This window comes from Fringilla coelebs (genome assembly GCF_963513975.1).
Source record: "Fringilla coelebs genome assembly, chromosome: 3".
Taxonomy (NCBI): Eukaryota; Metazoa; Chordata; class Aves; order Passeriformes; family Fringillidae; genus Fringilla; species Fringilla coelebs.
Genome location: NC_140030.1, coordinates 94,665,163 through 94,691,062, shown reverse-complemented (window position 1 = coordinate 94,691,062; position 25,900 = coordinate 94,665,163). Strand labels below are relative to the sequence as shown.

Below are 25,900 nucleotides of genomic sequence, written 5' to 3'. Positions count from 1 at the left end.
TTAAGAATTTAATCAATGTGTGCCAGTCCTCCAGTGATCACCTGAGCTGGCCAGAAGTCTTTGAAGTCTTCCCCTGCCATGGTGAACAGCACAGCCTGAAATTCCCCATGTTTTTTGCAACCCTCGCTTTCCCTGGTTATTCTCAGTCCAGCTTAAATTTGTGCCTTGTGCTGATACAAGACGAAGACTCTCACGTGATTTCGCTTCTTAAAACTCTGTGAAATAGTATTTAAAGAAAGTTTGTAAGAGAAAGAATTACACCAAACCTGAGAAGAGCTTTTCAAAAGTGTCTTATTGTTTTGGTTAAAATTGCAACTTTCTGTCTTTCCTGGTTTTAGAGGCTAAACCCTGTTTGTGCATTTGTACAGCACTTGTTCATCTCCATCTGATGATACAGAACATGGTACTTTTTTACACAGATGTGACAAATAACATTACAGCTGCTCTTTATTTGATCTTCTAAAGAGACAAAGATGTGCACGGATTCTGCCTGCTCCCTCTTTCCCATCGTGTCATCTGTTGTTTGGGAAAGAGTCCTAATTTGCAACAGATACAAAACTATTTGTCGAGGCGCAGGTTTGCCAAAAATAAATGAAACCATTAATTACTATGTTTTTTGAGCAGCTGTTAATGGATTGGGATAAGAAAACTGTACATTAGACTACTGGTTAATTACAAGAACTGTAATTGTTTAATGTGGCTTTTGCGGAATGAAATTACAATACCGGAGGAGTTAAATTCAGCCAGTTTTTGGAAATTATACACCAAGATGTGCACATACTTACACTGCAGAAAAGCAAAGGAATGCATAGCTGTTTTATTAGGTGATTTGCTTCTGCCATTACAGGAATATTATGCCATCATATTCTCAACAAAAATACTTTAAAATAAAGTCATATTTAAACATGCCTTTTAATTCAAGTGTAAAATTATTAAAGGTAGTAAGTTAATGTCTTATAACCCCAGAGCTAATAATGCAGGAGATTCAGATACAACATTAAAATCCAAATGTGTTTACATCATTAGAAATTAACAACTAAGCAGTTTTATCTCCTCTTTGGAGTGCCATGAAGCAGTAACTGTGCTGTTATGATTGCTGCTTAATAATATTTGCAGTTCCAGATTAAATTATGTGAATGTTTGAGGACACATTGCTTCCCTCCCTTGCTGTCACCCTCAGGGACAACATTATTCCATCAGTTTGGTATTTTTCTTCCCTGGAAAGGATAAAAGATGGTGCTGTTTTGGGAGAGGGCAATTCCTGATTGAGTTTTCTCTACCATGGCCTTATTTCTACGGTGCTGAAAAGATTTTCATTTGGGAGGAGGACAGGGCCATGACAGTTTAATTGTTATTTCAAAATGTAGTCAGTGTGTGATGCTTTAATTTTATGGAAATCTTCAAGCCTCAGTAGTGGTTCATGGATAGATTTAAGGTGTCTATTGAATAAATGCTGAGTAGTCATCTAACATCTTGAAAGTATCACTTTTTAACTCACATAATGAGAACTTTTGTAAAAATAGCAGAGATTTTGAACTGTACTCTTGTTTTGCAAATACATTTTTTCATATGATCTGAGCAGATTTTTTTCCATCTTTAACATAAAACTACTAGCTGAATTCTGTTGTTCTTGCACGAAAATCTAATATACTTTATAATAAGGTACATAAACAAGCTGTTAAATGGTACTGAAGATTTGTCATTTAAAATGGAGTCCCAGGTATATGAGTATGTTAACTAACAGGAAGTTATGTTTCCTGATTTTAAAAGCATGTAAATTAAAAAGAAAAATCAGATAACCTCTAGAAATTATGTACCTCTGGATCCTCCTGATGTACTATCTGAATTGAATTTTTCACCTGAATGAACTGGTAGCACATCTCTCACTTTGAAGTGACCAAATTTTAGCACATGGTGGGCTTGTTTCTCATGTTCAGCTGCATTAGATGCTGTGTCTTGCTCTCCTTGCACAACTTTGTGCTCCAGAGTTCAAACTTTGTTTGTCTCATTTTACCTGTTAAAATATTACTGGCATAAGGATAAAGTTAATTTGTGCTTCAGATGTCTGAAGACCCTTCCTGCTGCATAAGGTCTGAGGAGGAGCTGTGCACAGGGGCTTGCACTGCCATCCCACAAACTGTTTAAGCTGTGGTTAAGCAGCTCTGCAGTGAAGGAGGTTGTTTTGCACTCTGGTTTTCCATTACCCCTTTGTCCCATCATCTCCCCCACCGCAAGAAATTTGGTTTTGTCTCTCTGCATTTCTCCACAAAGGCACATGGAAGCTGGATATTGTAAGGATGAACATGAATAGCCATGCATGAAGGACGGGTGGGTTTCCCTCTTTCTGGTTTTATTGCACATTAAATTCTGCAACTTTTACATCAGGTTCCTACTAATCTCGAAAGGATCCTTGAATATCATATGTGTAAATCCATATCCCCTGGTGCATCTTAACTAAAATTCTGAGGCATAAGCACACTGACTTCTGTTCAGACTGTGATTTTGTGTAGTGAAAGAGTTTAGAAGAAAATTTAGATACTTTGCTTCAAATTACATAAAAGTCATTTTTGTCTTCCATTTTTTTGCTACTGTATTACATACTTGAATTTTTAGTGTTGCTTCTTATTCCTTACCTATTTTAAAAGATGTTGAACACAACACCTATGCTTGCAATAATTAAACCTAACTCTATATGACTGTAATGCAGAACTTTAAAATGTATTTCAAATTTTTCCGGAAAAATACATTTGTTCCATACTTAGCTTATTTAGTGAATTTCATTCTTGGTAAAAAAATACGTATCCAGAAATATCTGGAAGAAATAGTGTAGCTGAGTACATTAGCAAGTCCTTCTGTTAAAGTATCTGTTCAGATCCATGTTTACTGCTCAAGTCATAAAGATATTTTCTAAATCACTTCAGAGATGGACTGAGGCCCATATCTCTCAAATAGCAACGATGTTGTTGCAAGATGAAGAAGAAACTAAAGAATATTTGCTTTAGAATTTGTGAAACAATAATGTCCTGTAACAGGTTGGCATTCTATTACTGCGACCTATTTTCAAACTACATTTTGCCATTGTATGAATATGAGCATTATTGTTATCATGTGTTTCTTCACACAAAACAATAATGGCACTTGTCATCAAAAATATTTAGAAATACTCTAAATTTATAGGAAATTTATATTCTGAGCTAGTGTAACTATTAATTTCCTTATTGAAAATGTGAAATCATGTCATTTGTTGAAGAAAACAGAAAGTTTTTGCTATCTAATTCTTGACAGAAGTATATTTTTTGGGGTTATTCCCTCAGTGCTCCTTGGTGACTTGTTTGTACACCAAGATATTGGTTTGGATTTGCCTTTGTGTAATTCATATACTTTTGATCAATTCCAACTCATGCCCAATTATATTACACTAAATTAACATAATTCAACAGATGTTGATATTTAAATGTTTTCTGGCATTCACATCTTGGACAGCTGTCTTAGAGCTTGGGGAAAAGGCAAACATTTAGAGTTAAATGCTGAACATATGCTTAAATTACTAATTAGAACCAAGAAAAAACAATGCATTATCCTTTCTGAGGGCAGTAGGCCTCTACTACTGAACTATTTTTTAGGGTCTCTTTTCACAAATAAAGTGCTTAAGTGACTTGAGTATGGGTGTCAAATCATATGGAGTGATGCAGGTTTTTATTTTCCATCATGTGCGCTAAAATTATGCCAGTGTGGAGTTGAATCTGTTGATTTGTAGTGTTCAGAGAAATTTTGGACAGCTACTGTGTGTGAATGACAAAAGTGCTGCTAAAGATAACAGCAAGGATTGTGTTAGGATATAGTATTTATTAAGCAATGAGGTAATCTCATGGGCTGGGGGAAGATTGTATTCTAGTCATAATGGGATTGCACCAGGACCCTCAATAATACAGGTATGTCACCCTTATGCTTGAAGTTATGTTGTGAACAGATTGGCGTTGTATGAAAGGAGTTTGATAGAGTTGCGTGGTCTCATCACATCTTTTTAAGATGTAATAAAAGGGAAATAAAGTGCTTAGCTCTCCTGGTTAATGTGATGGTTTTCACTCTTGCAGAAGTAGGTGAAACAATCTATTGTGTAGAGGATGTCATTCTTTAGACAAATTTGAGGAAAAGCTTTATTGTTTGTAAAGGGTAAGGAGGAATCAAGCATGGAACTGATTTCACCTGAATGTTGTCTGAGAAAAGTGAAAAGAAAGCAAAAGAAGGCAGGTGGACAAGGAACCATCCTTCTCTAACTGTCCATGGGACACATGCATTACTGCACATGCCACCCTTCTCTGGGTGTTCAGGTAGACACCAGGGACTGCATTCATGTTTTGACAAGCTGTGTACCACAAAGGAAAGAGGATATCTTTCCTTATAAATTTACTTGGCCATTGTTTTTCATATATTTTTCCTTAGAAACAAATATGCCTTGCATACTTCAGTGTAGTATTATGAAATCATCATGCATCTTTTCTGTGGCTATATTGGTACACATGCCAGAGGCAAAGATTAAGCATTCATTATACCTAGATAATACATAATAGTCTTCCCAAATTTACAGCCCCAGTTGCTCAGTACGTGTACTTGGAGTGATACATTTTAATTTAATCCATACTTCTGGAGACTCAATCAAAGGGAAATGTAGAATTTTATGTTAGTCTTAATTTAATTAGGTATTAGTGTTATGAGATGTTTAGAAAGACATATATAATAGGGTTTTAATGGTGTTTATCTCTAAACTTACCATAAATTGTTCCATTGACTCCAATGCTCTTGAAGGCATTGTCTGCCACTTGTGATAATTTAAGAATGATCAGTAAGAGTTAAAGTTCCTCCAGACTCCCTTATTTAAGCAGCACTAATGGATGTATTCCACTGGCCACCAGATACAGCAGTGTCTGTATTTTAAAGCATGTAAAAACAAGATAGGCTGTACTACAGATCCATCCTGTGTAAGGAGAATCATTTATGTGATAGTTTTGTGTAGAAGATACTTAAATAAGTGGAGGTTTGCTCAGGGTATTTTTGGATTTTTATAAAGTTGAGCTGTTCCACACATTCCATATTTTTAATCATTTTATTAGCGTGTTTCTCTGTGTACAATTGAGTTCTGTTTTCTCCATCCTTAACTGCTGCTGTGAACATTGCTTCACACTCTCCCTGCTCATTTCAGCTTGTAAGAAATTGTCAGGTAATCTCAAGCTTAAAGTGAGTTAAGTTGTCCCTACCACATTCTCTCTGCAATCATATGCATATGAATATCTATTTTTATCCATATTTTAAGACTGAAAACTGACAGTTTCAGTTAAATCTTTCTTTCAAAATAATTCTCTCAAGTCCCTTGTAAAATACAAACCATTTGACTTTTTCCTTTTTGTGATGTCTTGTGAAAAAGTTTGCTTAAAAACTTTGATCAAGCCTCTCCATTAGCTGAAGCATCCAGTGGTGATAAACTTGCAGAGTTCTACAGCCATCTGCAGGAATGCACTGATACTGTGGCAGAACGGATTGTCACTGTTTACTGTGAGTTTCTTCCTCGTGTGAGAGATGTTAATAGCATTATAATGGATAGGTATGTATTGATCTTTACCAATTCATCTCATTATGGAATAGAAATCAGTCTTCTTGAAAACATTACTGCATCATCATAATGTGCTGTATCAGATTTTCCAAGTTAGTGTACAGAAATTTGGTAAATGCTGTGAAATAAAAAACACTCTTCCACACCTGCCTTCATTAGTAAATTTTGTTTTGTTTTTTTTACACCTGAGATGATAGTGAGTACAGGAGCAGGTAATAAATCAGAGAACTAGAACACTTGTACAGGAGTATCTGCTGTCCTATAGCCATTTTATTCTGATGCTCTTAGTGACTGCTGAACTTCCAGCTCTGATAGTGGCAAGGGTGAAAACTACCAGTGAAGGAGTGAAGAACCCGTTGGGTCCTCAGTTGCTCAGTAGGTTTATTGCATTTAAAGCACCTTAGCTGTAGGCTCCCCACAGAACAATATGTTTATTTGGAGAACATAACCACATGGTCCATGGACTGCAGAGGTCAGGGTAGACAAAAATCTGACATGACCTGTTACAAATGTCTTGGAGAGGTGAATGTGTAGAACTGCTCAAAAGGCACTTGTCAAAAATATTTGCCTGTGGAGCTATGAAAATTATGGAAAAGGGGATTGTGTTGTGTTGGCACAGATATGTTTGGGGAGATTAAAGAGACAATTCTAGACATGTTACCATGGTAAGGGCAATTACCTTAATTACCTTGAGAGACTGCTGCTATTTAAGGAGGAAAAAGCAAAATTTCCATCAGAGGGAATGTTTCCCAAAAATGCATAGATGCTTGTGAATTTCTTTGCATGTCATTGCTTCTATAAAAGTGTTTGCTGTATCAAATCTGTGGGATTTATTTATGGGATTTACTAACTAAACTTTGTGAGGTTTATTTACTATTTCAATAGCTTTTTTCGCTTATTTTTGTTATTGCTGCCTTCCCAGTCTGTCTTCCTTTTTGAGACTCTTATTTACCATGTAGAAAGGAGAATCTAAACACTGTGTGCAAGATGAAAAATGAATAAAAATTGACAGCAGCTTTTCCAGTGTTTTGCTTAATACGTTGAGGCATGACACAAAAACAACAACAAGAATTCTTGGCATGCTAGTGTAAGTTCACACCAGCCTGGCTTTTGCAGCCCTCTTATTTCCCTCTGCCGCAACTTTGCCGCTGCTATGACACTTGCAGGCCTGCTCGGCCGTGGTGCAGCTGATGCCCTGTCCATGCTCATATTTTTCCTATTGACAGTGAGTGTTCTTGCCAAACGCCAGGGACCATAGTCACATCTGTTTGTCTCCTAAGCTTGTCTGAGGCTGCTTGGGAACACTTTTTATCCAGAGGGCAGCTTTAACTAGGCCTAATACTCTGAAAAGCCTCTATTTGTAAATGCATACAATGAGGCGACAAGTTCCTGTTGTCTTTCCTTAAAAATTATTCCATTTGACACTGCTTGCTCCAGTCCCTGTCACCAGCACGTCAAAAGCCAGGTTTTCAGGCAAGGTGGTCTTAACAAGTTTTATTTTTTTCCTAATAAAATGCCTAGCTTCCCTCCAGAGCACTATTTATAAATGATAGCTGGAAGCAAGCTAGGGGTAAGTAGAAAGAAGGCAGGCAAATAGCTTTCTTCCTTTCTGTAATCCACGCTCTTCTGATTTAATGCTAAGAAACATAATGCTGAACCTAGCCTGATTGAGGGTCAGAGTTCTCCCTACTTTATAATACCCCCATTACAGGCATTTCAAAATGTACTGTGCAGCTTCACAACTCTGCTTCTTTTTGTCTAACCTGCCAGTTCCAGAGCAGTAATAGTTCTTGTCTGATCCTCTCTAAATAAATTAATTAATAAATAAATATGAGCTTTTTGTTTTGCTGTGATTTACACTGGCAGAGCGTATCAAATGTTAAGCCCTGGTGAAGGCAACTGCAGCTTTACAATCTCAAGTTGGCTGAACATTTGATGGTAGTGGCCATCAAACTGGCTTTGACAAAGCTTAATTGGTGCTTCAGCATATTGTTATTTATTTGCGGTGTAGGGAATTTTTGACAACAACAAAGAAATACCCACGCTCACCTTGGCTGGTGATGGGGTTGTTGTGATCAGCAAAGGCAAATGATTCATTTATGCTGAAGGAACAAGGCTGCCTTTCAGATGTTCATTGATTTTAAATTAAAAAGTAACTGCTGTGTTCTACATGAGGGTGACAACAATAACAAAGTAGTCCTTACTTAGTGTTATTTGTTGCAACTCCATTCCCTGTGCCTGGAGGAAAAGTGGGGAGACCCCAGTACCATAATCTTACAGATCAATAATCTAGATATCTCAATGTAGTGTAACAGATAATCAATTCTGGTAAAATAACTCAAATGCTGCTCACTGTTACTGCGGTGGCTCAGGTCTTCAGGTTCAATTGCCTGACTTTATTAATTTTTATCTTTCATCCTATTTGTATTCCTGCAGACTTTCTGCGTTTTTCATTCAGAAAACAAGAGTTTCACACTGTAGAACATATAATTTACGACTATCACACAACTTATTCTGCATGTCTGATACCGTTGTTAAATACTGATCCACTGTGATCAAACATCTCAAATATATTTTCTTTAGTTACTGTTGCCCCATATTGTATTTTACTATTCATTTTCTTTATCATACAATCAGTTATGAAAAGGTTACACTTCTTGATTTCTTTCTAAATTCAGAACTGAAAATTATCCTGTTAGTCTACTAGTTCAACTGTGTTGAGTTTCTGGATATTAAAATAGGATACAATTTCATGTCAGAATTACCAAGAAAATGTGGCTTAAAACAAAGGGAAAAAAGTATTGAAAATAAGGGCTCACTAGGTGAAGCTAGAGTGTACTTCTCTGTGAAACATAAGTTCCTTGGAATATTTTATTTTTAAATACAAGCACTGTGCTACTTGTTCATCTACTGTATCTTCTTAGAAGAAATATGCAGAGCATTGTACATTGTCATCTTCCTCATCAAGGCATTGTTGTCATTCCTTTACATTATTTAGCAGATCTGAGGTCTCTCCACAGTATATGATCATTTGTTATTCATTTAGAAGTAGCCCAGCTTTAAAATGTTTATAAATGCCATAAAGGGTAAGTCATATATCCACACTGAAACCAGATCCCATGAGTGACAGTGTTACTATGCTGCTGTGGATTGTCAGATGCAATTTTCAGCTTTTAACTTTATCAAAATTCACTACGCTTATGTGGTAAGAAACACATTTCTCAGTAGCATTTATAGATACATATTAAAATTGTGCAGTTCAGAAATTACTGCATTCCCCCCCCCCCCCCCCCTTCTGTTCTGGTTCTTTAAAAAAGAAAAAATCAGCTACATATATTCAATTCTGCAGGCATTCTATATTACTTTAAGAAAAATAATAACTGTAATTGTCCTTTGAGATTCTATTCCAAAAGTCAACACTTGAAATTCCAAATTTACCATTTCCTGTGGTACTGACTTCTAATAGCTGGGTTTCATGCAATAGCATTTGCGTGTTTGCCATCCTCTGCATCTCCATCAATTTTCCAGCCTCCAAGTGCAAGCTCATAATTGTTTAAGAAGCCTAACAGATAGTGTGCTTCTGTGGTATTCTCACAACTTGCCAGTGAATTAGAAGAGGATAAATTGTTATGCTACAAGTTTATTTCATGTACCTTTGAAGAGTTTACTGTTTCATGTTTTCTCATTCATTCTTCATCTTACCTTAAAAAAATTGATAATATTTTCCATGTAATAAATGCTGCTCTGACAGTAAAGCATTACCAGCCAATTGATAACCTACAAACAGCATTGTGATCTCTTTAGATAATTAATCTTAGCTATTTTCCTGTCAGGAGCAACAGTGTTTTTGTTTTATGTTGAGCTAGACAGATTGCCAGTTTTGAAAATTAAAAAGCATTCCCTTTATATTTATATTTATTCATTCCAGTAACAATTTATGATGCTGCATTTAGATACTGAGCGCTTGTCAACAAACATAATTATCTTTCGATATAAACAAGATTGGTGGCTTGACTGTGAAGCTTCATCTTGGTTGAGAATGTTTTGATATAGGTTCAGATTATACAAGCTGAGTATTTATGTGGCAGTTTTCTTCCTTTGTTAATAGTTTTCTCCTATAATTACTTGCAGGCAAACCAGTGTACATTTAGGATCATTGTGCATGGGAGACATCAAGCGGAGAAGGAAAGCTGCTCCCCTGCCAGGACCCACAGGTAACCAATTTCCCTGGGACAGAGCACAAACCACAAAATGTTAAATCTCTAAACACAAAGCAGTAGGTCAGTGACCTGGGGAGAAGCTTGATAAATTCAATAACTTCCCATATAACTTCAGATATATTCTATTCTTATTTATTAATAAATATTAAGAAATAAATAGGCTCTCTCCACTCTCCTGCAATCATTGCCAATTTCCAGTCCTTTGTAGCACAGCACTTCTTTAAAGACAATAAATCCTTTTTCATATACTGAGACAGCAAAGATTACTGCTTATGCCCCTTCAAACATTACAAGAGAAGAGACCTGAGGCATCTTGTTTTCTGCATATGAATGCTCTAAATACCCTGCACAATAAAGTTAGGATGTGAATTCTTGGGTAAACAATCGAAAATGTGGTGATAAAGCTGTGAAACCACAGCTTTAAAATTAGTGCTGTAGATTAAACAGGAAGCACTTGCAAGCACATTTCTGAAAGATTTTTACAGATGCAAGGTCACAACCATTGGATGCATTTTGCTGATGTCACAACTGTGAAATGACTTTTTCAATACTTAGCAGTGATTTATAGGACTCTCGTCAGTTTGTTGTATTAATTATATATATTGCATACTGGAAAGATTCGGTTGTATGTGAGCCCATGTGAGCCTTTATATATATTTCTAATACAGAAATCTGGACTGCATGTCCTAATCATACATAAACTACAGCAGCAACATTTGCAACGCATAGAATTTTCAAATATATTTCAAGTAGATGTCTTTAGTGATGCCTAATACTTGTATTCTAACTGAATTCCCCCTCCTGAAACTTCTTTGTTTCAAACCTCAGTGGCAGAAACAGACCAGGAATAATATTAACAATGTTATAAAAGTACCTTAGTGGCAGCAGTATGAAAAAAAGAGAATCTATGGGTCAGCTTCTAAGACTCTGAACATATGTGAATCGAGAAAGAAAAATACTTAATGGCTGAAGAGAGAATAATGTAATTATTTCTACAAGGTGATTTTCACTTCACAACTTTCAAGTACTAGAGGATGTCATTTTGTACTGAGAGGTTATCAAGTATCGTGAAATTAATTTTATTATTCACTTTACTTTGGGCTTTCAGTGTTCAGAATTTTATTTTACAAGCTGGGTCCTCTGTGTAACTTTACAAAGCCAATATTTTGATACTAAGGCAAATATGTGGTCATTCAATGTTATGTGTCCATGAACTCACAGTTTTAGAAATTGTTTTGCCCCAAAGTTTGCCTTTATATGAAGAGCAACAGAGAATAATGGTGATAAAGGTATCATATGAGGTAATTTTTAACTAATGTGCCTTCTTTTCCTTTCAAGTTCAAGGTAATCTTTTCAATTTTCTTGTGATCAGGAGGATTGAGAATGTTTTTTTGTGGTCTTAGAAAAGTTGTTGTTTTTCTACACTCCATCCTTGTAAGTTTTTAAGCAAATAGAACCTTTGGTAAATAGTGAATAAGCTTGTACCTGTGTATAAGTAATGTATAGCATACTAGAGGTTATTACAGTTTTCTCAAAGGCTAACCTTTCTACAGCTAAATGATTGTTTATCTGTCACAGGCCTTGTTTTTTGTCAGTGTTCCATAAGATCTTATGAAAGAAACAGGGTTTTCTTTTAGAATGACTGCATGTTTGGAAATTGGGATTAAAATAGGAAATTGCTTATTTGATTATTCTTCTTTCAGTAGTTTTAGTTAGCTAAGATATGGGAATAGAAGGGCTTGATTTTATGTAGAAGAATTTGTGAGCTTCTTTATTGAAAGAAAAAAATACGGAAGTTGTTTACATGAGTAGAAGTTGGAAATGAAAAAAGCATTCTCCTAATAAGTGTTTGTATTTGATATCATAGTGAAACCTGAAAGGCTGTCTGTAAATGACTTCTTTACTGCAAGTGTTTTCTTTATATGGACTTGAAATTGGCCAAGTTTGGTCTGAGTCAATGTGTTGGTAAGAGTGTTTTCTAAATTCCCATTTGCATTTGGAAAAAAATACGTTGGTCAATTAACTCTTGTAAAAATCTGCACAGTGCTGAAAATGGTCATTTATGCCTTTAGGCCCAGTGACCTAAAGGCACTGGATGAGAATGATCCTAACAAGGTATTGGAACTCGTTCCCTGGGTTTGAGTCTCACAAGGGTAGCACCTGCTACTTTCAGACACCTCACCAAGGCACAGACTTCTGTAGCAAGCAGTGTGATTGGTTAAACATTTATTAATTGTGACAAGAACACCCAATTTATTTCAGTACTCCAGCTTATTTACTGCTCTTTCACCTTTGTATTTTGTATTGAAAAAGTAAAATGAATATTGATAGAGTTAGATATTGATTTCTAAATTTATAGCCCGTTCTCAGCCTGCAGTCAAAGTCACATACCAATAGGTTTGTGTGTATTAGTAACAAAGGATGTAGCTTTACTTGTACAGCATTGAGAAACTATTGAAGCAAGAAAGTTTGAGCAGCACAGAGCATTTTATCGTTTCAAAAATGTCATTTGTAAAGGTGAAGAAAAGATGTGTTGAATAGCAGTGAAGAAAATGGGAGATAATATAGGCATGGATGGTTAGGAACTGACAGTACTGATACAGGAGTATCATATTCTGTCTTTTTTCCTAGGATAAATTTTCTATTTTGTGGATGTTTCATATATCCCGTATGTGTATGGTTGAACCTAGATAGTAAATTAATCAACAAAAAACTGATACTAGTGAAAATTGATTACTTCCCACAACTGAAGTATGAGGTATTGTACCTTTTAAATACTCTTTTGGATGATTTCTTCCATGAAACCAATATTATTCCAGTGAATCTGTTCTCGTGTGAGAACAGGTCATTCTCAATGACCTTCTCTGCCCTCTGACTACCTAAGTGGTAGAGCTATTTCATGTGACACCTTGACATATTTCACTGCAGCGATACAGTGCTCTCAAGTTTGTAAAAGGACCTCTTAGACAAACTAATCCATTGTCATGGAAATAGTCCTTTTAATACTGGGACCAGTTTAATGAAAGTGATAATAAAATTAGCAACAACAACAACAAATTTTGCTAGAGAAAGAACATTCTTTGCAAGGTAGTGTTACTACTTGAAACACATGCACTGGGAATATTTGCAGCAATTTCAATCTTAGATTATCTAGTTTAAGTCTCATGTCAAACCAATAGGTGCGACAAAATTTTTGATACCATATACAGAATTTGCTTTTATCCCAGTTTCTTTGTAATTGACTCTTATGTACAAGATTTTTGATTTTTATCATCTCCTGTTCAATCTCTTGAGATATTTTAGATTTTCTTTTTAAATAACAAACGTCTAAGTCTTAAATGTTGGGGGGAAAAATCATCAAATTCTGCTTCACATCTCATATTTGTATGCCTTGTAAATAGTAATTTATTTCTATTTCAAAACAATCTTTTTACTCTGGTGTTGCATAGTGGGGTTTACAGTTTGGAGCAGCATTAAAAACCAGTTATAAGAGGAGAAAGCTATTTTTTATTTAAAATGCAGAAAATGTTTACATAAAATAGTTTAATTACTATGCATGTAAGGGGCACTTTAATACTTACCTTTTGCAAAAACAAATTTCAGATGTCATAGTCTTTATCTAGTTGGCATGTTGCATGCACATGCTACACTTCAGGCTGGTCCTGATTGAAATGACCAAGTTAAAAGTCTCATTTTAAAGAATGTGTTTTAATGAAAAATATGACAGTTTCTTAATTACAGCAGAAATACTGAGCACTGCTATAATGCCATCATGACTCACTTTAACAAGGTAATCAAAAGGGTACATGTTTTCATTCCTTTTTAAAAATTGCCAGTGGAACAGCTAAGCAAACTATTTTGCTGATGCTTAATATGTCAGTGATTAAAAATCAGACCTGAATATCTGCAGAACCAAAATGATGATTTGAAAAAGATTGTGATTACAGTGTGATAACAGAGGTGGCTGAGGCTGAGTTTGTGGTGAAGGTCAACTTAGTGGGATAGTTTCAGGGAAAAGGTAAACTTTGGGGTACTTGGATGAACTGACCATAAATTTCCAAAACTCTAGACAATAAGCTTATTTTATTTTAACTTGATTCACTGCTTTTCTGTCTACCAAATGTACAACTCTATAGACACTGCTATAAATCCCTTGAAGAAATCCTTGAAGAAATCCCTTGTCATAGGGCAATGCAACATTGGCATGTTGTGAATCCTTTCCCTTATTGCATTGCACCATTTCTTACCCTCAGTCTGCCAGAGTCCTTCCTGGCATGCACTTCATGCCTGCTTGGTTGTGCAGCCCATGGACTCTCGTTTTTCTTTCATTGGTATCTAACTTGGCAGCAAGTTAAATTTTAGGGACTTCTTTCTGTTTCTTTGTTTCTTCTACCATATTGTCTCACCAAACTAGAAGTTAAAAGATTGCAGAGTGCCGTCCAGTATTGGAAGCTGCAGTCCCTTCAGAGCAAAAGGCTTTCTGTGTTGAACTTGAGATGGCAAGTTCAGGCAAGGCATCTTACCTACAAACACCAGAGTTCAGAAAGTTCAGAAGACCTGCAATTCAACCAGGACAAGCTTATCCTGGACAATGGCTGATGGATTTCTTGTGATCTAGAGAGAAGACAAATGTTCTACAGGCTGTACACACAACCACTATGAAGTCAAGAGGAAATATTCAGATTGGTAGAAGATGACTGTACCTGTCTTTCTAAGTGTTGTTATCTTGTGAAATGTGGAAGCTTCAAGAATAATTCCCTGAATTACTGTGGCAGTCTTTCGTAAGATAGCTGTTTCTGGTTATGGAAACCATTCACATTGCCTCTACTGGAAGCTGAACTTTCTGGTCCTTATGGGTACCTTCCAAATTGAGATGTTCTGTGATTCCATGGATTTTTTTGCTTCACTTTCAGCAACCATAAACCAGCTTACTGGAGAAGATAACAAAAGAGAGTACCCTTAATATAGTGGAAATCTGGGGGAAAAAAAAGTCAAACCAGACATTATTTTACAGTTTCAAAGGTTTGTTCCATTAAGCAGTTGTACACTTGAGGACTGGCTTTAAGTGAAACAGAGATATCAGTAGGGAGACTCATCCTCAAGGGCAGTTATGTGCTCTGCAAGTTCTGCACATTCTCTGCCAATTAACATATTAAAGTGGTTCCCCACAGAGAGGAGCCACCTCCTTTTTATGTGCAGTTTGTTAGAACCATCACCTTCCTCAGATGGGCAAATGGATGTCCTGTAGTTTTCCTAGAACTCAACCAATAAAAGAAGTGCCTGATTTTTCTATCAGTCAGTTTTAGGTTGATAATTGCTAAGGATTTTTGTTAAAACACAGACAGTCGGGCAGTTAAAACATGCAGTTTTCCCTCAGTCAGCATCATTTCTTATGCCAGCTCTGCACAACAATCTCTCAGTTGCTGGTGACTAGTTTTTCTTTCTCCTGAGGGAATAGGGAGCACTGCTGCAAACAGTCCCTGGTAGAGATGATGCAAAACCCAGTTTTCTGCAAGTTTTTTCAGCATATGATTCACTCTTTGAATAAGGAAGGAGGTCTGTGCATAAACCTGGTAGCTTTATGCAGAAAGTTTTGACACTTCAGAGGAATAAAAATACCTGTTTACCATGTGAGGAAATAAAATTCATTGATCAGGTTTCCAGCTCAGGCAAGATTTCTGTCTTTTTGTAAAAGCCTTGCAATTGGTGGAAAAGTTCCTTATAAAATCTGTTGTACGTACTCTGGGTTTCCCAAAGAAAATTTTTGCTTTGGATTTCCAGTGGGTTTCATTGTAAGGTCACAAGTCTTTCTGTAAAAGCGAGGGAATGCTTATCAGATGGGATTCATTTTCCTGAATTTTTGGGGGGTTAAACAGAGCTTTGCCACGTCCCCCAGTGAGAATGCTTCTTCCAAAGTGCCATCCAGTGACAACGTTTCTGTCATCAAAGACAAGGTGTAAAACAAAGACCTGCTTTGGACTGAAGTGAAAAGAGAGTCCTGGGTATTCAAGAGATTCCCCTTACAGAGGGATAAACGGCAATCTAAAAATACCAACTCTTCCAACCAATTTTATAGCAGCAAAGACTGAATGGGCAAGAAGTTCTACTCCACGCACAGTGTAGCCCAGTAAAGAATGGAAGAAGAAGAGCACCTGCAAATCCAATTCCAAGTGATCTGTGTTTCTGGATAACCAGTTTAACCTAAAATTCAGTGTCACAATCTTCACTGGTGTGTGAATTTATGTTTATATTCAGGAGAGTTGAAAATAGATTTAAATCTAGAGTCTATGCTTCCAGGTAGGGTGTGTTTACCCAGGGCACATTTAATACCCCTTGAGACAGGGTAGTAGGAATGAAACTATGGCAGTGCTAACATCAGCAAAACTCTGCTGTGGATACGGGATAAATACAGAGATGTCCAGCACCTGCTGAAGTCATAGCTATGTCCTCTCTGCTATTCTTATCTCTCTGTTAGAATAAAATTCAATGCTAGCAGACTTACCTGAACATTATAATTCTGAAGTTATTCTTTAGATAGTCTTAGATAGCTCAGTGTGAGGGATATGTTAGTCTGGTGAACTAAAGCAGTCTCAAATATTAGCTAAACAATTTTCATAGCATTCTCATAGCTGAGTTGTTTTAGTTTTGGTTTGGTGTTTTGTGGGTTTTTTTAGTAGATACACAGCCATATGTACTGAATTTTGAAAATCGCTGCAGGTACTGAGTTTTAAAATCACCATGCAGCTGGTGGCTGTGCTTCTGAAGCTGTGTTTGTGCAATTACCCAAAACAATTTTAAGAGCATAAACATTTAGGCAGTCTGATTCTCATTTTGCTAGTTAGAGAGAGCTGGCATAAAAAGACAGACTACAGCTATGTATTTTTCTGATTGGTTTCCTTGTGTATCAGGATCAGTCCCTACTGGTCTGAGCTCATCTGTCTGGTGAGGAGTCAGAAAAGAAAAAGAATAGATGAAATATTAAATGCTTTCAGAAAATGAGGGGGAAAGTGCACCAGCTTTTAAAGAGAATCAGCATGTATCATTTCTGCTTCCATTGGCTGTTTATCCAACATCAATACAACACTTTAGGAGCCAAATTACTAAACAAGCTGCCAATTAGGCTTGCAGTCAGCTGGATAGATTAGTGGCTAAGAGAGGCAGATACAAGATTTTCATCTCTTGAGCCAATTACGCAAGTGAATTACCATCCGCAATGCTCCTTGGAAGATTTGAGGTAGAAAGACTGACTCTGCTGTGATAGACATAAGTGAGATCCAGGGTAGGGGGTAAGGGTTAGCAGGCCATGTATTGCAAAAATTACCCAAGCAAAAAGAGATCCTTCTAGGAAAGGATTTAAAGGATTTAAGGCTGCTGGGAGCGATAGAAGAGGAAATAATAGTTGTGGTATGCTCTGCAAAGGCATTGCTGTTGTGCTCACAAGTCTTAATCGTACAAAAGAAAGATGAAAGGGCAAGACTATATTTATGTACAGTGTCATTTTCTCAGAACTGTTTAAAACCCCGTTTTCTTAACAACAGAAATAGTGCTGTGGCCAGAGATGAAATTACTTCACTATGCCTTCATTTGGTTCTTACAGCTTGGGGGGGTTGAGAGGAAAAAAGAGAAACACAACAAAAAACCCACACATTTTCTTAAATAAGGGTTATCTGAGCGCTTGATCCTAGCTGTATTCTGGTTTTATTCAGCCCAATATAAGCCAAACATGCTTGATGCTAGTCTTATCCAGCAATTGGACCATACAAATAAATATTGTGACAATAGTAGTTTATGAGGTCATAGCTCCTTTATTATTCTGTAATAAATGATAACTTCAATATTGAGCTTTGAATTTGTAGAAGCATTTTGCAAATAAAATGGGTCTGTCAGATCAAAACTGTTCTTAGGCTCATTTGTTTCCTGCTGACAATGTTGTACACTGGTGTAACATTGTTTCTTAAATATGAAGCAAATTTAAAAGCTGAACTTTTGCAAGCTGCTGTATCCAAAAATGATTAAACAGATGTGAAGCCTGCAGCAGCATTAGACCTCTGATCTGATTTTAGCTTACAGATGGAATTAAATTAATTCATGGCAATCACTGTAAAATCAAGGGTATGGCACTGAATGCTAGTGTACTGTTTAACCAGGACATACCTGTCTCAACAGCTGTTAAGAAAAAATTACATACCTTTATTTTTCACTAAAACCTGCCTTTAATGCCATCATAAGTATCATACCAAAATTAAACAAATGTGATGAATTTTTGCTTTCCACTTCCCAATTTTGTCACTTACTACTCACTGATTTCATATTCCATGTATGTAAGGTCATATGCATAAAAAATGTAGACCTTGAAGTGTGTCTATTCATATACACAGGTGAATAGACACACAAAGATTTGAGAATTGTCCTTTATTCTTTCAGCTGTGAGTATTGCAGAGAGAAGGAACATAAGCTGAGGGTAATTTACAGAGCTGTCTTTTCAAACAAGTTACTATACCTTAATGTTTGCTCCTCCTTCATATAATGGCAACCACTTCTACGTGCAGACTACTCATCTGGTAGATCAGGAATCAATTGTTAGGGTTGCTAAAAACATTTTGTGTCTGTAGAAAAAAAAAGATGGACTGCACAGGAAATTCCTACAAATTATTAGTGCAGAGACATCCTTGTAACTCCTGGAAACATCATACAGCATTAAAATTAGAAAAATGTATCCCTTTTTTCCCTTTTTTTTTTTTAATCTGATTCTGCATAGTTATTTTTGTGGGACAGCACAATGGGTTGGTTTTGCTCTTGCTCCTGGGTGGGTCAAGACTGAACACATCCCAGAGGTAGCACAGCCCTTTTCAAGGCCGTGTGCTTGGACCATTCTCTCTAACAGGCCCTACTGGCTAGTCCAAGAAGTGCCATAGGCATGAATTAAAAACTGAACTTGAAGATGAATATTGCAAGGACAATTACTGCTTTTAATTAGAAAATAAAAGCCCAAAGCACAGGAATGGGGGTCAGGGGAATAGCGCGCAGTGTAGTATGATTTTTAAGAGCTCTCTCCCGTCATGCAGTCTATCAGCAATGCAAATGTTGGGATTTTTTCCAACCTGCTGATTGCTCATGAAATGGAGGAAGAGGGCAATGCCACTATCCACATTCTTTGGATTCAAGTAAAATATGTTGCATTATAGATTAATTTTTCAAGTGATAGGTGAAAAATAGCAGGAATGTTAAAGGCAGACATAGGTAGTATCCATATAAAAGCTAACTGTAGTGCAATGGAATGGCCATTTTCACAATTCAAATAAAAGCAATCTGTATTCACCTCATTTATGAGAAGAAGTAATTAGTCAATTAGTAGTATAGGCAAGATGGGTGGGGTTTTGATTTTTCTTTATTCTTGCTGCAGTACAAAGCCTTCAAACACATCCTTTGGACAGTGTATGTTGTTTGATTGTTTGCCCAGAGTGGGTTGTGAAACCAAGGTTATGGTAGCTTCTCTTTTCTTTCTTTTTCTTTTTTCTCCTTTTTTTTTAATCTGATGATTTACAAGAGTAAAGCAGGACTCTTAGGGAGAGCTTCTGTTTTAATAGGAGATATAAAAGTATGTACAGTGGAGGGAAAAATAGATATTGTATACACATTCTGGCAGTACTTGCATGTCTTTAAAAACAAATAATTCCAATTATCTTGTCACAGAAAAACAACATTGAATTGCTTCAAAAGGTATCAAAAATAGAAGCACCAGTTTACTAAATAACATGTCAAGGTACAGAGTGTTCTTTCATATGTCTTTTTTGTGAGGTTCCTCTGGCTGTCTCAGGAATTGAAATTCATATAGGAAGGTACATCTGTTACAGGAAGAGCTCTGTGGGTTTTTCCCCTGAATAGACTAAAGCAAAAAAGCTGTTTATGTTGTCTCAGGCTATGCCTTGCATACTGTTCCAGCAGCATTGCTGCCTCTGCCTAGGCAGCATTATGAATGGTTTCATGTTTCCAGTTTTTAGGTGTCATAAAATACACCCTTGTGCCTGCTCTTTCCTGCTTGGCAGGTCTGTTGGATCTCTCTTCCCCTTGAAGTTTTCCCCTTAATTGTTCCACAAACATTTACTGGAATGATGCTTCATTTTTTGCCATCACTTTTTATAAAAAGTGGACCAAAACACAGTTCCAGGGTTTTACTTATGAGGCTTACCAGAATTTTTGTTGAACAGTACCCTTTCTACCCTTTCTTCTTTCTTTCTTTCTTTTTTTTTTTTTTTTTTTTTTTAGCTAGAAAGTATAACTGGGAAGGTTACAAAGCCTGTGTTGTGTATGCCAGGCAGTGCCAGGGACTCATTTGTATGAAAATTGCCTCTGCCTGTGGGGGCCTGAAAAGAAAGGAAGTCTTGGACATTGAATTTTGTGCTGGTCAGTTCAAGAAGAACCCTCTCAGGGACTGGAGGCTGCTGACTTAAAAGCCTTTATTTTAAGCCTAGCATTAAGCATAGCTTCAAACCAGTATTAAAGGATGCCTTCCCTCTATGCACTCCTTTATTTCTTTGACTGAGGAGCTGAGATACTAGAAAGCAGTCTGCCTTTTATGTAGCCGGTGTTTTACTGAATATGAACGATCTATAGTAGATAATCTGGAGTACTGTAAATTCATCGTCACAATCATCATGAGGTTTTTAATATGCACCTCTCATTTTGAATTTCTGTCTATATATGCAGTTTCCACTGTGGGGCCTTGCCTTTTTTTTTGTGTGTGTGATAAATTAGGCTTTTTAGAAGCTCATGTTGAACTTTTTGGTGTTCTTGCTTAGTAAGTTAATATAATGATAAGCCAGCTGCTTGTCAATGGTAAGTTCTTGGCTAAAGATATTATCGTCTCCAAGAACTCAAAATTACAGGCTTCTACTACAGTATTTTTCAAAAAGTAGCAGGCAGAATAAATAGGTAGAAAATCAAACAGATAGTTTTGAAGCTGGGCACATTGAGGTTTTTTTTTTATTTTGTTGTTGGGCAGGGTGATGTTGAATAATGCTGAAAACAAAATCCTGCTGTGTACATGCAACTGCTTGTGTTCAAAACCTTCAGTCCTTTTTAAAATTGTTTGCATGGTGGAAGTTGATACATTTTAACACAGATTCTTGAAATAAATATCCCTTGTGCAAGATATTATATTTAGAATGCTTATCCATGCATTGTCTCTAAACTCTGGCTTGGGGAGTCTGGTTGATGAAGGGGAAAAATAGCTTTATTATTTTGACTTCACTGTTTTGTTTTTTAAATTATGTATTCATAGGGAAAAAACTCTTTCTTATAAAAAAATTAATCTGTTATTGTAACAAACATATACTAACACTTGCAATGTTGGTACTCTTTTCTGTGGTGTGTATGTAGCATTTCTGAGAGATCTCAATGCTAAGAAGAGAGTGTAAACAACACTTAGTAAAATTCAAAACACCAAAAGTAACTTTGGACATATCAAAATTCACAATGTTCAGTAAAAGAGAAACTGAGTAAAGGTACAGCTGAATTACAGAGTGGTTGACCACCTGTTTGTACTGTTTCTGTAAGAGCTATAATTGTTTAATCAGAACGTTTTTATTGAGGCAGGTCATTGATAAATATTGCTAAGAACAGAGTGATGGTCATGTTACTATGATGTCTCTTCTTAGTGACTGCATAGGACTGGAAATTCATGTGATCTTGACAATGTACTGGTAGACATCTGCACGTGATTTATAGTCTTTGAGGCTGATGTGAAATCCACCATATTGGAATATAATATGATACTGTTTGTCATATGTAAAAACAGAATGCATCTTCAAAAGCATTAAAAATAAAAGCATTAGACTGTATTATTTAGAATCATATGCAGTCAAGAGGTCAACATGTGCAAAGACAGCCTGTTCTAGAAACCTGTTAGATGAATTAGGAGAATAAGAAGGTTTAAAGCTTTACGGGAGATTATCCTGCTCTTCTCCACATGGCAGGCAGTGCTGATTAATGCTGTGTATTTCTTTAATCTCAGGGTTTGTAGGTGAAAACACCCAACCAATCCCAGAAAACAACATTGGAAACAGAATGCTTCAGAGCATGGGGTGGACCCCAGGCACGGGTCTCGGACCAGACGGCAAAGGGATAGCAGAGCCCATACGAGCCATCCAGAGACCCAAAGGACTTGGACTTGGATTTAGCTGACAGAGATAAAAATAAAGCTCAAAATTAATTTAAAAAGAAAAAAAAAAGAAAGAAAAAGGAAAAAATGGCAAACATATTATTTGTTGTGATTGGCAAATCCAGTTTTTCTTCTCTCAGAGATAGCTGAAGTCAACGAGCTTCACACAAACTCCACCAGCTGCAAGGTACAGCCACAGTGACAGAGCTGGCATTCGAGTCTAACTTCATAATGGTGCTAAAATGTACAAAAACTTCTACTTTTTTATTTTCTGTGGTCTTAAGGTTTGTATTAAGCATAAAATTCAGTATACTCACCTTTTTTGGTAAAAGCTTCTGGCACAGCAGGTTTTAGTATATAAGTAAATTTTGTTTTGTGTGTATAATTTCATCTCAAGAGCCTTGATCAGATTTGTTGAGGAAAATGGACCTTTTAACAGCTATTGTGGCTTCCCCCTTTTCAGGCAAAGTTTCCAAACCTGGTATTTGTAGTGTTTAACAGTATTTAAGTATAAATTGTCATTATGGCCATAATACATACATATTTCCCACTGGAAGGTGATATGGTATGCAATTTTGTCTAAGAGAATGAAAAACAGCTTTGTTGTCGTAGGAATCCCATTCCAACACCATTTTCTGGCAATGTATTACTGTCTTCCACATTCAAGCAGAAAAGTAGTGTTTTTATACTTGTTTTTACATTTACAAAATTAATTTTCCTCAGCAAATATTTTACAGAGTTAAAGTTTACTCTAACTTTGGCTTTCCCTTCATATTAATAATCCTCAGTATTGCCACATTTAAGAATAGTTTGAGCTTTGAAACAGGAAATTGTATTTCAGGGATGACTGTGTTTCAGTGTTTATTCTGGGGTTTGGCACATTTTAAACAATGCAGTATTCAACATGGTGATAACGTTTGGTTTGTGACTGAGCTGTTGCCAATGAGCCACAACCTTTAAGGATCATGGACAGAAAAAGGGCAAGGAGAAGCAGGATTAGGATGGAGGAAAGGAGGGAAAAAGATACTTTGATGGCATCTCACAAATCTAAGCTAGCAATTTAAAATCAAGAGGGATCATTAAGTGTTTTAATCAGTATCCTAATGTATCTAATGTCAGCAGAAGCAATTTCATTAAGCACCAACCAATCAAGCTCCTAGGGTACTTATTAGTCTGCAGGATAAAACAAATTCCACTTTAAAATTAAATGATAGGGCTGAAGGAAACTGTTTTTCAGATGGACTAAGGAGAAAATCGTGCCCCTCTCACCACCCATGTCTCTAGTAGCTGGCAATATTTACCCTCTTTGCAGAGGGAACAGGATTTGATTCTCCAGTCTTTTTTTTTTTCTTCAAGCGGAGGATCTCCCTTCCACAGCTCCCAGGCTGCAGGGAAAAATACTTAGAAAAATACTTAGATGCTTGCAAAGATATTTCTTTAGGATAAAAAGAGCACAGCTTTGTTCATGCAACTGTGAAATATAGTGATTAATTTTAAGATGTGTTTTTATTACTTTCCTTTTTCTCTCTGCTTCACCCATTTCTCCAGGAAAATAGTAGCAGGAAGAGGAAAACCAGCAGCATTATAGCATTAAATTTGCTTGAAAGAAATGTTCATATTTTCCAATGCGATTGCTGTCAGGTTGGGAACATTGTTTCAGCATACCACCATAGTGTAGAGATTACAGATTAGTACCTGATGTTGTTTTTATGATAGTTGCATGCAAATGCACATGTTCTTTGAGTTTCAGGAAGACTATTTATTGCTGTTTAAATACTTTGTATGATTGTGTGGTTTTACTTTTTAAAATTATAAGAAATTTTAAACAGAATTGGGATTTATACAGCAAAAGATACTTTTTATTGTAAGGTTTTGGGGCATAGCATAATGTGAGTTTGCCACTTCAAATATCTCTTGCACAACTGACCTTGGTTAAATACATTCCATATCCAAAGAATTTCAAGGCCACATAGTTACAAAGGGCCAAGAGCCTGGAATTCTGCAGCTGGAAGAGGTGCCCACTTGTGTGTTATTCCAAATAATGCATTTCTGTGGCCTGTACCTGTTCTGTAGTGCCATGTGCTCCTGAGAGCAAGTGAACCCTGACAACCTCTTTGTTTTGTACACTGCAATCAGAAATCCCTTAAAATCATTTTCAACCCATGAATTGCAAAAGTGACTCTTTTAAGATCTGTTTGTTGTAGCTCTGTCTGTAAAACTGTGAAAGAATACTCAGTCTGTTAAAATTCCACTGTTCTGCTTTAGATCCAGCACCTGCATGTCTTGGACTGGAAGTATGGCACCTATAACACTTCTCTGAAGTATTTCTGTGTAATTTACTATAGCAGTAGTTTCTCAAGAAATAAGTGTAGAGCCCCAAAAGTACTTGAAACTGTTTCCTGTTTTTAAAAGGTAAGAAGGAAATATTCAGGAAAAACATCTTTAGCTCATTCAACTCTTTTTTCATGCATTCCTACAGATGCAGTGAAGCAGCCAGCCTAGTAGACTGTCATAATGGAAGAACTATGTAATCAGATTGAAAATCTTAATTTTTTTTGTTCTAAATCAGCCTTTTGGTGAGAATCTATTAGACATTAAAGTTAGTTAAACTGGTTTTGATATAGAGCTAGATACACTTTGTTTTCCCCAGGTATTATCAATAGATGCCGCAGCTGACAGTACACTTTACCTGTTAGAAGCTGTAGAACAAAGTGATTTATTAAAATATTTTCATGTAGTGTTTTGAGATATTTTTTGTACAGTAAAATTCCCATTCTGGCTCACACTGTGATTTTATTTTTCCACATCTCACAGGAGTGGTTTTAAAGACACTCCAGCAGTGTGGTTTCATACAGTTAAACTAGTGTTAAGAAACAAAAATTAATTGCAGGGGTTTTTTTTAAAGCCATTGCAATGTTATTTGGCTTTGAAACAGGTCAAAATACTTGGATTTACTGTTTGTTTTCTTCAGATCTTTCCTATGTCTAACCTGCAATCATACTCTGATACCTACTATAAAGCTGGAACACATTATTTTAAAATACATATACAAGTTTTTTCTGACAATATTTCTTTATGCCTGTGACACTGAAGTTTTTTGCCTACATAAATAAATATGAGATCATCTTGTATCTAAAAGTTGTCATCCATCACTTGCCAGATTCTTTCCATTTAAATATTTGAATCAGTAGCTCCGCTGTTACCATAATATTCTTCCTCTGAAGAATGTGTAGTGAAGAGAAGAGACGTTGCCTGTTATCAGCACTGCGTTTTGCTCCATGTTCCATGGTGTCTCCAAGTTCTGTGAATTGAGCCATTAACTGTTGATAAAAGAAACCCATGAGCAGTATCTTATTTCTAAATGAATATTTGTTAAGTCAGAGAAGCGTTATCAATATGCTTGTTTTAACAAGCTTGTCCCTGCATTTGTCTTTCTGCAATTAGGTCAATAATGGGTGTAGAACAGCAGTAAATAGCTAAATGATATGTATAGAACGCTTTGCTTTAACAACACAAATGCAAGATGGAATAAAATAAATAGACTCAATTCTTCATGGGCTTTGTATTTTCTTTTCTTTAACCTACCCTTTTCAGTAGTGCTGTTATTACACAGGTAAGTTCAAAAACATGCTGTTTCTGGAAATATAATTAAAGTGGCTAATATCGTGTACCAAGTAAATGCATACTGTGTTAAGCTATTACACTGCCTTTTAGGTACCTTTTTACTGGTACTTCTTTCCTAGGTTATTATTATCCTGCTGAAGAGGTTAGACCACAGTATCAGGAAATGCTTCATTTAAGATGTTTGCAGTACTTTTGTTATCATCTTTTTCTAAGAGTTCTAAGTACAAGTTCCCTTCACTCCTTAGGTATGTATACTTTGATAACTGTGACAGGGCCTTGTGTTTTCTC

At 36.3% G+C, this 25,900-nt stretch overlaps 1 protein-coding gene across 1 annotated transcript in view; it reads left to right on the top strand.

Annotated features, from left to right (window-relative positions):
* The window catches only part of GPATCH2 (G-patch domain containing 2), a 119,203-nt gene extending 93,755 nt beyond the window's left edge, over positions 1-25,448 (top strand). Inside the window, exons 9-10 of the mRNA XM_084203562.1 lie at positions 9,740-9,822; positions 21,842-25,448. Of these exons, the coding sequence (XP_084059688.1) occupies positions 9,740-9,822; positions 21,842-22,011 (253 nt within the window). The 3' untranslated portion in view covers positions 22,012-25,448. The remainder of the gene's footprint in view (positions 1-9,739; positions 9,823-21,841) is intronic.
* Positions 25,449-25,900: the final 452 nt, after the last annotated feature.